The sequence below is a fragment of the Limulus polyphemus genome, unplaced genomic scaffold, assembly GCF_000517525.1.
Source record: "Limulus polyphemus unplaced genomic scaffold, Limulus_polyphemus-2.1.2 Scaffold399, whole genome shotgun sequence".
NCBI classification, from domain to species: Eukaryota; Metazoa; Arthropoda; class Merostomata; order Xiphosura; family Limulidae; genus Limulus; species Limulus polyphemus.
Genome location: NW_013666009.1, coordinates 291173 through 304142, shown reverse-complemented (window position 1 = coordinate 304142; position 12970 = coordinate 291173). Strand labels below are relative to the sequence as shown.

At 33.0% G+C, this 12970-nt stretch overlaps 1 protein-coding gene across 2 annotated transcripts in view; it reads right to left on the bottom strand.

The window, feature by feature from the left end:
- The window catches only part of LOC106457969 (protein scribble homolog), a 256183-nt gene that overhangs the window by 35870 nt on the left and 207343 nt on the right, over window positions 1-12970 (bottom strand). For both annotated transcript variants that reach the window (XR_002610285.1, XM_022384070.1), the window contains exons 30-33: window positions 12098-12289; window positions 11453-11545; window positions 867-984; window positions 385-544 (exon numbers count right to left, since the gene is read on the bottom strand). Coding sequence is in view for 1 of the 2 variants with exons in the window: in XM_022384070.1 (XP_022239778.1) it covers window positions 385-544; window positions 867-984; window positions 11453-11545; window positions 12098-12289 (563 nt within the window). In the remaining variant the exon portion in view is untranslated. The remainder of the gene's footprint in view (window positions 1-384; window positions 545-866; window positions 985-11452; window positions 11546-12097; window positions 12290-12970) is intronic.

The window sequence follows — 12970 nt, the reverse complement described above, 5'->3', positions numbered from 1 at the left end:
AACTTCTTCTCACTGCTCGAGCAAGTATGGCCCAGACATGCTCAATAGCGGTTCATATCGGGTGACTGACTTGGCCATAGGAGCCGTTGGATGACTTTCTTACTTAAATGACTATTAAATAAACATCATGGTGTCTATTTACTTTTGAGATGTCTCTGTATAAGACATGGAACCTTCCTCTTATGCAGTTCTCATTAACAGTCAAAACCCAAAGCTTTGCTACATTTTTAATCAATAGGTTTTATTAACAATCAAGATCTTGAAAACATTCAAATAAAAAAAAATGCATAGCAAAATATTTGTTCTTATCACATTATTAATTCATTCACAACTACAAACTATGCTATCTTTCCCATAAAATTTCATCAATACTGAAACTAATACCTGTTGTCCTCCTTGTGGACTAACTCTACATTGTAGTCTTCCTGCCCTTCCTCCTGACTTCTAAGCAACTGTTCTGAATGTGTAGTATTCACAAAGTCAGACTCCACTTCAGTGCAGTCTGGATGAAAGCTCACTCCAGTCCCTGATGTTGGTGCATTCACTACAAGGTTGTATTTTAATATGTTAACTATCTTTTGTTTTTTCACACACTCCATGTTAAATATATTAGCTGATGTAACAGCAGTTAGCTGCTATTTATTATTGAAATGGATATAAACTATATGTGTGAACACCAAAGATAATCACACATATTTTAATCTCTAAGAAAATCATTAAGTTCAACAATTTCTTCATATAGTAATTCACCAACAGCCTATTCCATTTATCCATGTAATAACTATTTTAATATTAGCAAACTTGAAATAAAAACTTATTTAGCCTTTATATCCAAACTATAATGGTTAACTGAAGGGAAGACAAACCTGAATTATTTATCTGTTCAATTTTTGTAATAGTTTCTGACAAATGTTTAGAATCTCCTACATCGTCTGGTAAAATTTGGGATGCTGATGCTGAAGTTAATTCTTCAAACTTTTCACCCTTGAAATAAAAAAATAAGAAAAATCGAATTCTAGCTTGGCACTGTAGAAAAATTTAGTTTTCCAGAAAACATCATTTTTTACGAAATCATGAGAACAATGTATAATGATTCAAAAGTTTACTGAAAAAAGAAGAGCATGATGATTTATATTTACTGATACATTTTGTAAACCTTATAATCACACTTTATATTAAAGATTGAAGTATCAAATCCCATACTGCTTTTGGAATTATTTCCTCCAATTTCAACCATGCTCAATCTGATGGCCATGAAGAGAGGCATAGCACCCGATGTGCACCACCAACTTTAATAAACTGTGCCATGTACTACCAATTCTTTTTTTGCCTGTTTTATTGCTTCAGTGCTGGTTAGAATGTATATATATATATATTCTCCCAGTTCAGCCATTGCAATTATTAAAGTTTTATTTATGTCACACTACTAGTCATGTGTGTATTTCCTGGCGTTATCACTGACTGAGATAGTAGTCTATTCTGTCTACAAGTTTGGCCAATGGACTTCTTTTCACTCCTAAACCTTCTCAAGGTAATACTGGTACCTCTTGATTCTCCATCTCCCTACAGAGACAACTGATATGTACAAACTTTTTATGGAATTTGATTGGTATACAAGTGCGGCAATCACAGCTAGTGTCTTAAGCATAAGCAAATTATTGCCAAAACCATGGTAGTAATAAATATTTGTGAAATGTACTATTGTCTATGTTTTCCTCAATTCTACATGTAAATTTGTTTGGTTTGCTCTTTTATCTAAGAGGTTTTGTTTTGATCTTAAATATTTTATGAAACCATGTAGAAGCACATTGCAGAAAAAATATTAGTTTCATTCCAACATATTTTAAGTCAAGAATAGCTTCAGATTTCATTTTAGTGCATCTAAAGCCTTCCAGCATCCATGAAATGATTCTTTTTTTTTCCATCATGGGTATAGCTAATATTCTGGTGCACCACCAACTTATAGAGTTAACCTACACCCCTAGCCCTGATTTGGCACTATTTCCCAGCAAAGTAATTTCCAATGTTATAAGCTTTCATAAAGAATGAAAGAATAGCAAGGTCTCTCTTAAAATATAATAACTTTCTAAAGACTGTATGTCGGCATCAGCTTCCAAAACCAATTTAAGCAGACCAAGGGCACAAAATTCTATTAGAATTATATAGATTGATTAACAAGTATGTGGTAGAATGAAATTGCTGTGATTACAGTTTCATTTCTCATCTTTCTCATGAAAACAGTTATTGATTTTTAGGTGTGGTTACTTGTGAGTTTCAGTCAACTTTAACCCATTTACTGTGGCTGCTCTAAATACACTCAGAATTTGTGTTAGCTGCACACCATAAAAGGCACACTCACTTTCAATTGCCAGAGGGGACCATACCCTATACAATGAATCAGCAGTCGATGGGTTAAATACTTGATTATCATCTTCTTAATGATATAACGAGATAAGCCCAGCCTCATTACAATAAATATTTGGATCAGAAGGTTCACTTGCATATAACTTTAACTTTACAGATGAGGGTATTGATTTAGATTGGGGTGTAGTTTCAGAGACTCAGTATTCTTATGTGTGCTTTGTTATATCTGTCTTTCTAATTTCACAAAGAGAACATTGAAATCATCCTTCTTTGAAATGCAATATCTCTTAGCTCATCATCAGTTGGGCAGGAATGTCATTATTAGTAGCGACATGTCCAAGGTAACAACACTACATTTCAAATTTAATAACATTTTCAGCAATGCTGTTAAATTTATAGTCAAAACAGCATGTTATTCGTTACTTTTTAAATTCAATAATATTATAGCCTACTAATATACTTAAAAATGTAAAATAATTAATAACAATTAGTAGTTAAAATTATCTGGTTAAAACAATAACAATAATTAATACACTAATAAAAATAACCCTAAATATAATAAATAATACACTTGTTAAATAGCAGTAATATTGGAACAATAGTAGAGGAGATAAGTATTGCACATGTATTCCTGCTGAAACATGTTTTGTCCCGTAGAAGCATCTTTTAGTTGAGTTATGAATTTTAAGACTTGTAGTGAGGGCCATCACACTAACCAGGGATGCATTTGGTATTTTCTGTCAGTTGTCTGTAAGCTATTAGAATGGGAGGTTATGTGTAGCACTATGGTATACGAAAGTGGCAGAAATTCGAGCAAAATTCCATGTAATCCATGCCATATCTTGATAAATACTTTAAGTTTACTGGAAGAACTTATCATTGCTATGCTTGCTTTGCTTCCCTTTGAAGAAAATATTCAGTGTGAACAGTAGATCTGCAAGCAACTTAAAAAATGTGCCCATAAAATATTTCTCAGTTAATAAGGAATTTGAGTCCACAGTGAAACAAGATGTGGTATACAAGACAAACGAAGGTAATGACAATATGGCTAAAAAGCCTGCAACTGATCATCAAGAGAAAAAACAACAGCTTCTAATGTTTGGGTAAAGCTCTTGAGTGTCTCAACAAAAGCTGAATGGGCTAATATTGGACTTCATGATTTCAGAGTTTTTGTCATTTGGAGTTGTTGAGTCCACATCCTTTAGAAATTTAGTCACATCACTACAGCCAATAAGAATAGTCATTTCTCGAAGAACATTAGTGAGGCAAGTGAACAATGCCTACATGGAAAAATTAACCTTCTCAAGTTCAGATAGCAGTAGTCAAGACTATTGCTACAACTGCTGGAGTTGCAGAAATAGAAAATTAAATAATCTCTAATTTTTTAGTTTCTTATATTCTCACATTCCTAACTTAGGAACATTGATATTGAATTAGATTTCATCATATTTACTATAAATATTGGAGTTAACTTGTTTTATTATTAAAAGTATGTTTGGAAACTGACTACTACTATTTATGAGTCACCGTGCACTGGATAAACAAGGATATGTTTGAATGTAAGCATGCAGTTATTGCCTGCTGTTGTATGAAAGGATGTCATATCTATTATCTCACTGGAAAAGTACTAAAAGTAGTACATGTTGAATACTGCATCCAGAACAAAATTGTCAAGACTACTATAGATAACAGCAGCAACTTCGTGAATGTTTTAAGGTGAGTAATATCCCTCAGTCAGGTAAGCTGCTACTGAGTTTTCCACAGCCAGCCCACTGGCTCTGCAGAATTACTCCCACTTGTGACATCATGCATGCATTGGCCAAATAGAGAGAAGCTTTAAAATATCATGATAAAAATATATAATGAGAGAGACAGAACAATTTGAATTATACAAACATTGGGCAGACCTTTTCAGTTTCTTTCTTTTTTCTACTATTTGTAACCAAAATAAATCTTGCAATAATGGGCACCTTGATATTTTGGATTAAGGACAGTGTCTCTAGTCTCATTCTCTATATGGGCACTCAATAAAGAAGGCAGTTATCTTTGTATGCCTGTATGGCATACCGCTAAATTCCAAACATCCCAGAAGGATTTATTGGATCAGCTCCAAAATATATACTGTAATAAATGTTTTCATAGATTGAAAGTGTAATCTTATTACTCTGGGGAATTCTCATTATAAACATTATCGGATACATAAGCTGATAAATTCCACATCGTGTTAACAGAGAAGGGGTCATGTTGGCTTATTTCTGTGTACTTGCTTTGTTGCTCTCAAGAGTATCATATTATGGTGTCACATAAACAGTCTAATGACACAAGTGATAATTTGTTATATTTTCAGCAGATTTCTACTTCAGTTGTTGACAGTAAAACAAACACAGAAAATAAATGTGAAATATTTAGCAGCTGAAACTCTGAAGAAAAGTCCTTTGAAACTTTGTGACCATTAATAAAGAAAAAAGGGCACAGCTAATCCAGCTCCTTAGACCTCCTGTTGACAATGCTCCATGTCATAGCAACGTGCAACTCATGAACACCTGTGTCCTGCATAAACCAAACAAAATGGGGGGCTTTAAAATTCAGAAATTTAGTATGGTCAATATGGAATCCAGCTTTGCATGGCTCATTTTTGATACTGAGGTTACCCTGCTACAGAGTGAATTTGGACATGGTTGGAAGGGTGCCCTTAATGTTGAGGTTCTAGTATACCTGTATAATAGATATAAATTACAGCCCACATTCATATAATTATCCCTTTCATGCCTAGGAGTCTTTCAATAAAATAATCTAGTATTAGCCAGAATAAAATGTAAAATGGACAATTCATTGTTGTGGAAAGGTTAATTTTATATATATATAAAAAAAATAGCTTTCAAACTATTGATTACATTAATTGTTAATAGGCAATTAAATCAGCACTATAAAACAATAATGAATTAAATATCACATTATCATTATTGGTCCAGGCTGTCAACTTATTGTTATAGTGGATAATGTCTTTGTATTTGGGTGTTATTGCCACAGACCTTATCTGCTATGACAATAAGCTGACAACTTGAACCAACAACAGTAATGTGTTTGTTGTATATATATATATATACAACAAATGCATCCAAATAAGAGTAATATAATATTACTTCTATTACCCCTTGCAAGTTTAAATAATAGTGGTAACTTCTATTACAGTGATAGTGGTGATGATGCAGTCATAGATGATGATGATGAATCAAATGAAGACACTGTAGAAATTCATTCTCTAGCTGATATATTAGCTATTGATGATCAGGTATCATCTCATTCATGTATATGCATTTTGCTAGACCACCAAAGATGTGCCTCTCATACACTGAATCTCATTGTTACCACTGATGTCGATAAAGCTTTAAATAACACTTGTATAATAAAAGTGTCTTGATCAACAATAGCAAAAGCTCAAACCTTATGTAATAAACAGAGTGGAAGCACTATAGCTGCTGGCACAATTGAGTAAGAAATAGGGGGATGCTTGGTTCTTTCTTGCCCAACTCATCGGAATTCAATGTTTGATGTCTTAAGTTGCGTAGATAGGTTAATATATGGAAGTTAATCAAATGACCAAGCACTAGACCAAGTTTTTGATCCACTGGGAATTGTGAGGCTGAATCCAACTGAGAAAATTTTTATTTTGGAATATGTTCAAGTCATGAGACCTATTGCTAGAGCACTTGACATTTTGCAGTGTGACAACAAAGCATTTATGAGACTACCAATTCCTACCTTGCATGTTTGTCTAGCCAAATTGGGCAATTTGAAGAATAAATGGTTACAAATTTGTAAACCCCTAGATTAAGTATTACTTTAAAGCATAGAAATTGGGTTTGACAATGTGTTCAACGATGACAATTCAATTCTTTCAGCGTGTTTTTATATTAGCTTCTAGCTCTCCTGGCTTCCAGAAAATAGAAAGGAATGAGTTTCCCCAAAATTATTGCAAAGATAGAAGAATTGCCTGATCAAGATAGCATGACAAAAACAAGATCAAGATGATTATTTCAGATGCCCAAAATCAAGGGGGGGTGGAGTACTGGAAACAAAGGTGCTCAAGTAGTTGGTGCTTTTTCTAGATAAATCTCTTGTAAAGTCTGTTCACAATGATGCATTTCCAGGAACAGTCTTAAAGTCAGTTTTCATTTCATTAAATACAGCTATTCCATCAGTGCTGCAGTTGATAGTTTTCTGTCAGTTGGAAAAGGCATGTTGAAGGCAAAAACAAGGAGGAATGTCTGATGCAAGCTTTGTAAGAGCTGTCTTCTTAAAATGTAAGAGATATTGACCTCCCAGAATAATTGTTTGAACACTGCAGTTATTACATGAAGTAAACTCTGTTATATTATTTCACACTAATTGACAGGCTACTTATTAGTTATTTTAGTCATTTGTATTCCTTTTTCTTGTATTGTGTAAGTTATACATTGCTCTTACTTTGAATATTATAAAGGAAAAATAAAAGTAGCTCCTTTAATTGCTATTCTAAAACTTTTCAATGTATAATGCATTTTTTTTTTGTCTTGAGTTCAATGCTTGTAATTTAGTTCTGTATACAGTGCATGTTTTATATACAGAACACAGGTATGTATTTGAAAAATAATGAGTAAGGAGTCATTACTCATTAGAGTTTTAAATAAGTAGCATTTTGGGAAAGGACACTTATCATTTTTAGCAGGTAACATAATTACTTTTTTCTAGTACAGTGTCCAACACTGGCTTTATATCATTTAACAATACAACTATACATATATCTTTTCTTGGAAAGAGCTGTGACAAGTCAGTCTAGCCATAATTTCTTCTTGGCAGCACAGCACTGTCAAGTGATCAAGAATTTATTATAAGCTAAAATATAAGTGCTGAATATGTCACCTACAGAATGTAAAAAGCTGATAATTGTGATGTCTAATTGTTTCTTTGTCTCTTTGTTTATACTCACTGTTATGATTATTTGTTTCAAAGACAAGGAATTTTTTCATATTCTCACCATATGTTAACAGTACAACTGCATCACGATATACACGTGAGGATGCTAATTTCCATGTGTTTAGTCATATGAAGTATGCTAAAGGCAATGACCACAAACATACTTTAATCAGAATTGAAGATTCAGATGAAGTAATCTAGAAATGGATCAACTATGAGTATCTTTGGTCACTGGAAAAAAAACAAGTGCAACATCGCAATCTATATACATGTCCCATAAGGCTAAACATTATCTCAGCTCTACCATTTTGATACATCTTTTCTAGATATTAAGCTGTATTGGCATTTGCTGAATTGTAATAAAGAATCTGTATGTGACAGCAAAAATTCTTTCCCAGAGATTACTGAATCATTAAATGACATATCAATTTGTTAAAATATATATCAGGAAATAGTTTTGCTCTCTTTCAACATTAACACAGAGTTACTGTATAATATTCTAAGCTATATATATATAAGAAAGTAACAAATGTCTGTAAATCAAACAATGTACAGAAACCACTCCAATTGAAGCTACAACTCTCAAATACTGAAAAAGAGCAACTTTTTTTAAGCCAGTTTCATTTCAAACCAGGAATCTAGAAAATATTCATAGAAGGCAAGTAGCGAGGCTGGAGGAAGACACATACTGATACATACAAAGCTTTCTGAAGAATCTGAATAATGCCATAAACTTAGCCCTTATTGAAACAGAACACAATTTATGGGTATGAGAAAATGTAGTAATTCCTGTAGTGTACTAGTCAAATGAATGTGATACATGGGTACTTTTGTGATTATTTATTAGTTATTTATCCAAATAATCAATGGTCATAATTAAGTAACTAACAGTTTTATATCAATACTATTACACAGTCATTTAAGAGATCTGCAAACTGCGGTTGTTATATTTTATCAAGTTAATCAACTGCACTATTACTAAAAACCTACACAAATGCACACATGATCATAAAACTAGAATTTGGAATTAAGTAAGGAAAATTATATTTTCTTGCTCTTCTACCTGTATTTTTTAGTAATATATAATACTAAATGTTGGATTTACAAGACTGTTCAGTTTAAGAGTTATTATTTAGTTGATCTAGTGATTTAATTATTATTTAGTGTGAAAATTTAATTATTTCAGAAGTGATATTTATGACAAATTTTGTTACGTAACACTGTATGAGTTGTACATTATGTATGAAGTTTAATTGTTGTACTAGACTTTTGTAATACTCTTGACATTATCTTATTCGAAGCTTCTACGTGTTTCTCATTATGTGAATATTGTCGTTATTAGAGGGCTAGATATTTCTAGATTTTTCTGTCATATGTTATAGATACATGCAGACACAGAGTACAAAGAAGCAGTTAAAGTAAGTTCGTGAAAGTGTGATTGTTAGTTTAGTCATAATGGGCAATATCTTCACATTTTAACAGAGATAAAGGAGTAGAATTATACATGGACTTTCCTCTATGTTAAAATATTTTTATTTGTGAGCTTTCAGCCCTCTTACTGGAACCTTCATCAGGAAACAATGTACAAAAGAGTATAACTGGCAAGTCCAAGAATAACCACTTAAAGTCGAAACCAGTGGTGGCCGACCAGAAAGTGGATACCACCAAAGGTGACAAGAACTCAACAGATAAAAAAAGAGAAGAGATGCTATATTTGTTATAAAATGGGGCACACTGCAAAGGAGTGCAAATCCATCACCAACAAGCAACAACAGATATATCAACATAACACAGCTGGAGCTCCCTACAAAGATGGTGTTGGCAAAAAACAAGAAATGAGTGACTGTCACCATGGATACTGCTGCCAGAAGAAACAGAATGTTATTTCCATGATTAATAAGTGTACGTCTGATGGTCAGCTGAAGTTAGCAAATGGATCAACAGTGCCAGTTGTGATCGGAGCATGCGACAAACATCGAGAAGTGCCAACAAACCACAACATGCCAGTAGGTGAAGTCTATGTTGGGGACAAGAAATTGAATGTCCTATGAAACCCAGTAGTGAGAACCAGTCAAGTATCTGATTATCAGATGATGGGCAAGGCATGTCTGTATGTGTTAATTCACAGTGAGAAAGTTTCCCATAGCAAATATATAGGTGGATATTCCATATTACATGGGAGACCTTAAAGCCATGTGCATAAAGACACCAATCTATGACTTGATGACTGGAAATATACCAGGTAGTAGGAGTTTGGAGGAACTAGACAGAAAGAAGATTGATGAGGCATCTGCAGCCATCACAAGAGCTCAAGGGAAGAAAAGCAAGCAAGATATCAAGCCACTTAAAGTCTCCAAATGTGACATCCGAAATGTAGGTTCATGGGAGCTAAAGGAAGCACAGAAGAAAGACCTGTCACTGCAGAAACTTTGGGACAGTGCCTGAGAGAAAGTGAAGCTCAAAACAAAGACGAAAGAGACTTACAAAATAGAGGACCAGAAAGAAGTACTGTAACAGACCTATCAAAGCAGATCTACTGGGGAAGCTAAACACATAAAAGGCAGTCAGAAGTGCTTCTATGACAAGAAAGCCAAGGATTGACATTTCAAGGTCAGACAGAAGGTCTTGGTTCTGCTACCTACAGACAAAAACAAACTCACACTGCAGTGGAAAGGACATTTTGAAGTACAGGAAGTTATCAACAGAATGTACTATAAAGTGAAAGTAGATGGTAAGACAAAGATCTACCATGCATATCTGTTGAAGAGGTACTTTGAGATGGAAGAAGACATAACAGGTACAGCTATTGAGGTACAGATAGACATGGCAGGTGTGGCTGTCATACATGCAGAATCTGAAGACAATGACTTTGTGCTAGAAGATGAAAACCCACTAGACATAAGACCACTGCATGGAGATGAGACATGCAAAGATGCCAATATCAGTGAAGAACTGGTTGGCAAGCAGAAGAAAGAGGTACAAGATCTACTGTGCCAGTATACAGATAGATTAAGCAGCAAGACAGACCTCAGGCAACAACACAAGATCAAGACAAAGACAATGGATCCTGTCAAGGTGAAGCCCTACCAGATGCTCTATGAGAAGAGACACCAAGCAAGGGAACCACAAATGTTTGTGCAGACTATACGAGGAGACTTAGTGTATGAACTAAGAACAGTCTTTGTTTATAGTATAAAAAATATTGTAAATATTTTTCTTGAAGAGGGTCTTATTGTTGGATATACAAGACTGTTCAGTTTAAGAGTTATTATTTAGTTTATTTAGTAATTTAATATATAATTATTATTTAGTTTTCATAACAAGATGTTAACAGTTAATTATTTTAGAAGTGATAGTTATTACAAATTTTGTTACCTAACTCTGTACGAGTTGTACATTGTGTATGCAGTTTAACTGTTGTACTAGGCTTTTGCAATACAGTTGACATCACCTTACTCAAAGCTTCTAGGTTTTTCTCATTATGTGGATATTGTTGTCACTAGAGGGCTAGATATTTCTATATTTTTCTGTCATGAGTTATAAATATGTGCAGATACAGAGTGCAAAGGGGAAGTTAAAGTAAGTTAGTGAAAGTGAAGTTAGATTGTGTGATTGTTAGTTTAGCTGAAACATGCAATATCTAAAGTGAGTTTCACAGTTTAACAGAGATAAAGGAGAATGATTTGTTTTGTGAAAGGGTGTTCTAAAGTAATTTAACCCACCTGTGTAGACAATTATCTAAAATTCTGGATATAACTGTGGTAACCCATGGGGTAACATAAATGAATTTATTGCAGATTGTATAGTAAGAAACATAGTAGAGAAAAATAATTAATCTTTTCAATTGGGTTCTAAAGTAATTGAACTTGCCTGTGTGAACTTTTGATAAGAAAAGAGAATTATTTAGAGTTTTAGCTACAACTGTGATATCTTATAGTGTAAAGAATTTTTGTACGTATGTTTGACTTGTTTTGAACATATTATTTTAAAACAAGTGGATTGTGTGCTGTCCATTTATTGTTCGAATTTATCATCAACAAGTCACAGACACCTACTGTAAAGTCATATATGTTGTCAGCAAGTGATTGTTTGTCTAAAGTACAAGAGTACCCAGATCACATTGATAGTTTACCTCTGGTAAATGGGGTAAAACCTTTTCTGCATAACTGGAAGAATTAGATGAGAGGCTAAGAATATCTTCAACCTGCTCCTTCTTTTTACATCCCTAGAAAAGACTGTGTATTAACATTAAGTAAAAAGAAGACTAAACTCAGTGAATAATTAATCAGTGGTATTAGAAATTCTCACACATTTTTTTCAAACGAGTCAACAAAAAATATTAGTTTTAAATTTACATAAGTAAATATGTTCTATAGCAAGCAGACACCTGTACACCTCAGATGTTCAAGTAGCAGTTTTATATTCACTCAGAAAGACTAAAAATCACATAAAATTCTTTTTGGCTTGAATAAATCATCCATATGCATAAAAAACTATGCTTCTGAATATTTCAAGGGTCAACTCTTATGAAAACAAAACTGAAACTTGTGTATTAGCCAATATCAAATGGTAGTTATATTTACGATTTAGTATTTATATAAAAAAAATGTTTTCAATCAATAATGTCATCAAATAAAATAAAATGTAAATTTTGGTTTTAAAAGATAACACACCTAGAAGGCTTATAACAAAAAAAAATGTTAAAAATTGTAACTTCATAAAGATGTTGATCACACCAACTACACACTAATACCAACAGAAACTGAATTATTCTCACTTGTTGGGAAACTTCATTAACATAATCTTGATCTATGGAGAATACACAGTGTGAAGACATTTCATTCACAGGGTTCTCAACATCTGTTGTATTGTAACCATCACAAACGGTGAACTCTACTGAATCTCCTACATTGCTTAAGGCAAGAACAGCCTCTTGATAAGAAGAGCCCAGCAATGACACTCCATTTACCTGACAAAAAAACAAAACAAACAGAAAACTTCATATACACTTAAGAAAGTTGTATGTTTATAATCAATTCCTTTTTAAATAAAAAGATAATGAAATTATAATATTTTACATAAGAAATAAAGCTACTTGATTATGGAGACACTTGTCCTTAGTAAGACTGATATAAAATTTTAGGAATGGTAGTAAAATACATTATTATTTGTATTACAAAAGTGGATAGCTTTTACTATTATACACACACACACACACACACAAATATGTAGAAAAATGGAACAGTCCAGTTTATAGAATACTTTAATTTCTAGTAATAACCTAAATAATACAGATAAATAAAAATTATCATATCTTCTCACAATAAAAGTAAAATTATGATTTGGTTATTTATATTATGACTTTTGTGCTGGGCTGGATTAAGGATCTGAGGGCCCCACAGATCCTTAATCCAGCCCTGCAGAAATGTCATAATGTAAACGCCCTCAGAACTGAACTTCATAAATAAGTCAAATACAGTTCAATACTGTTTACTAACAATAGTCTGGGCGTTACATATGGAATTTGCCAACGTTCATAATAATACTCACATATTAATAACACAGGGATCGGGTAACATGTAATTAAAATTTAATATTCAAAATTTACACATAAAACAAACACTGAAAAAACATCTTACACAATCTTCTT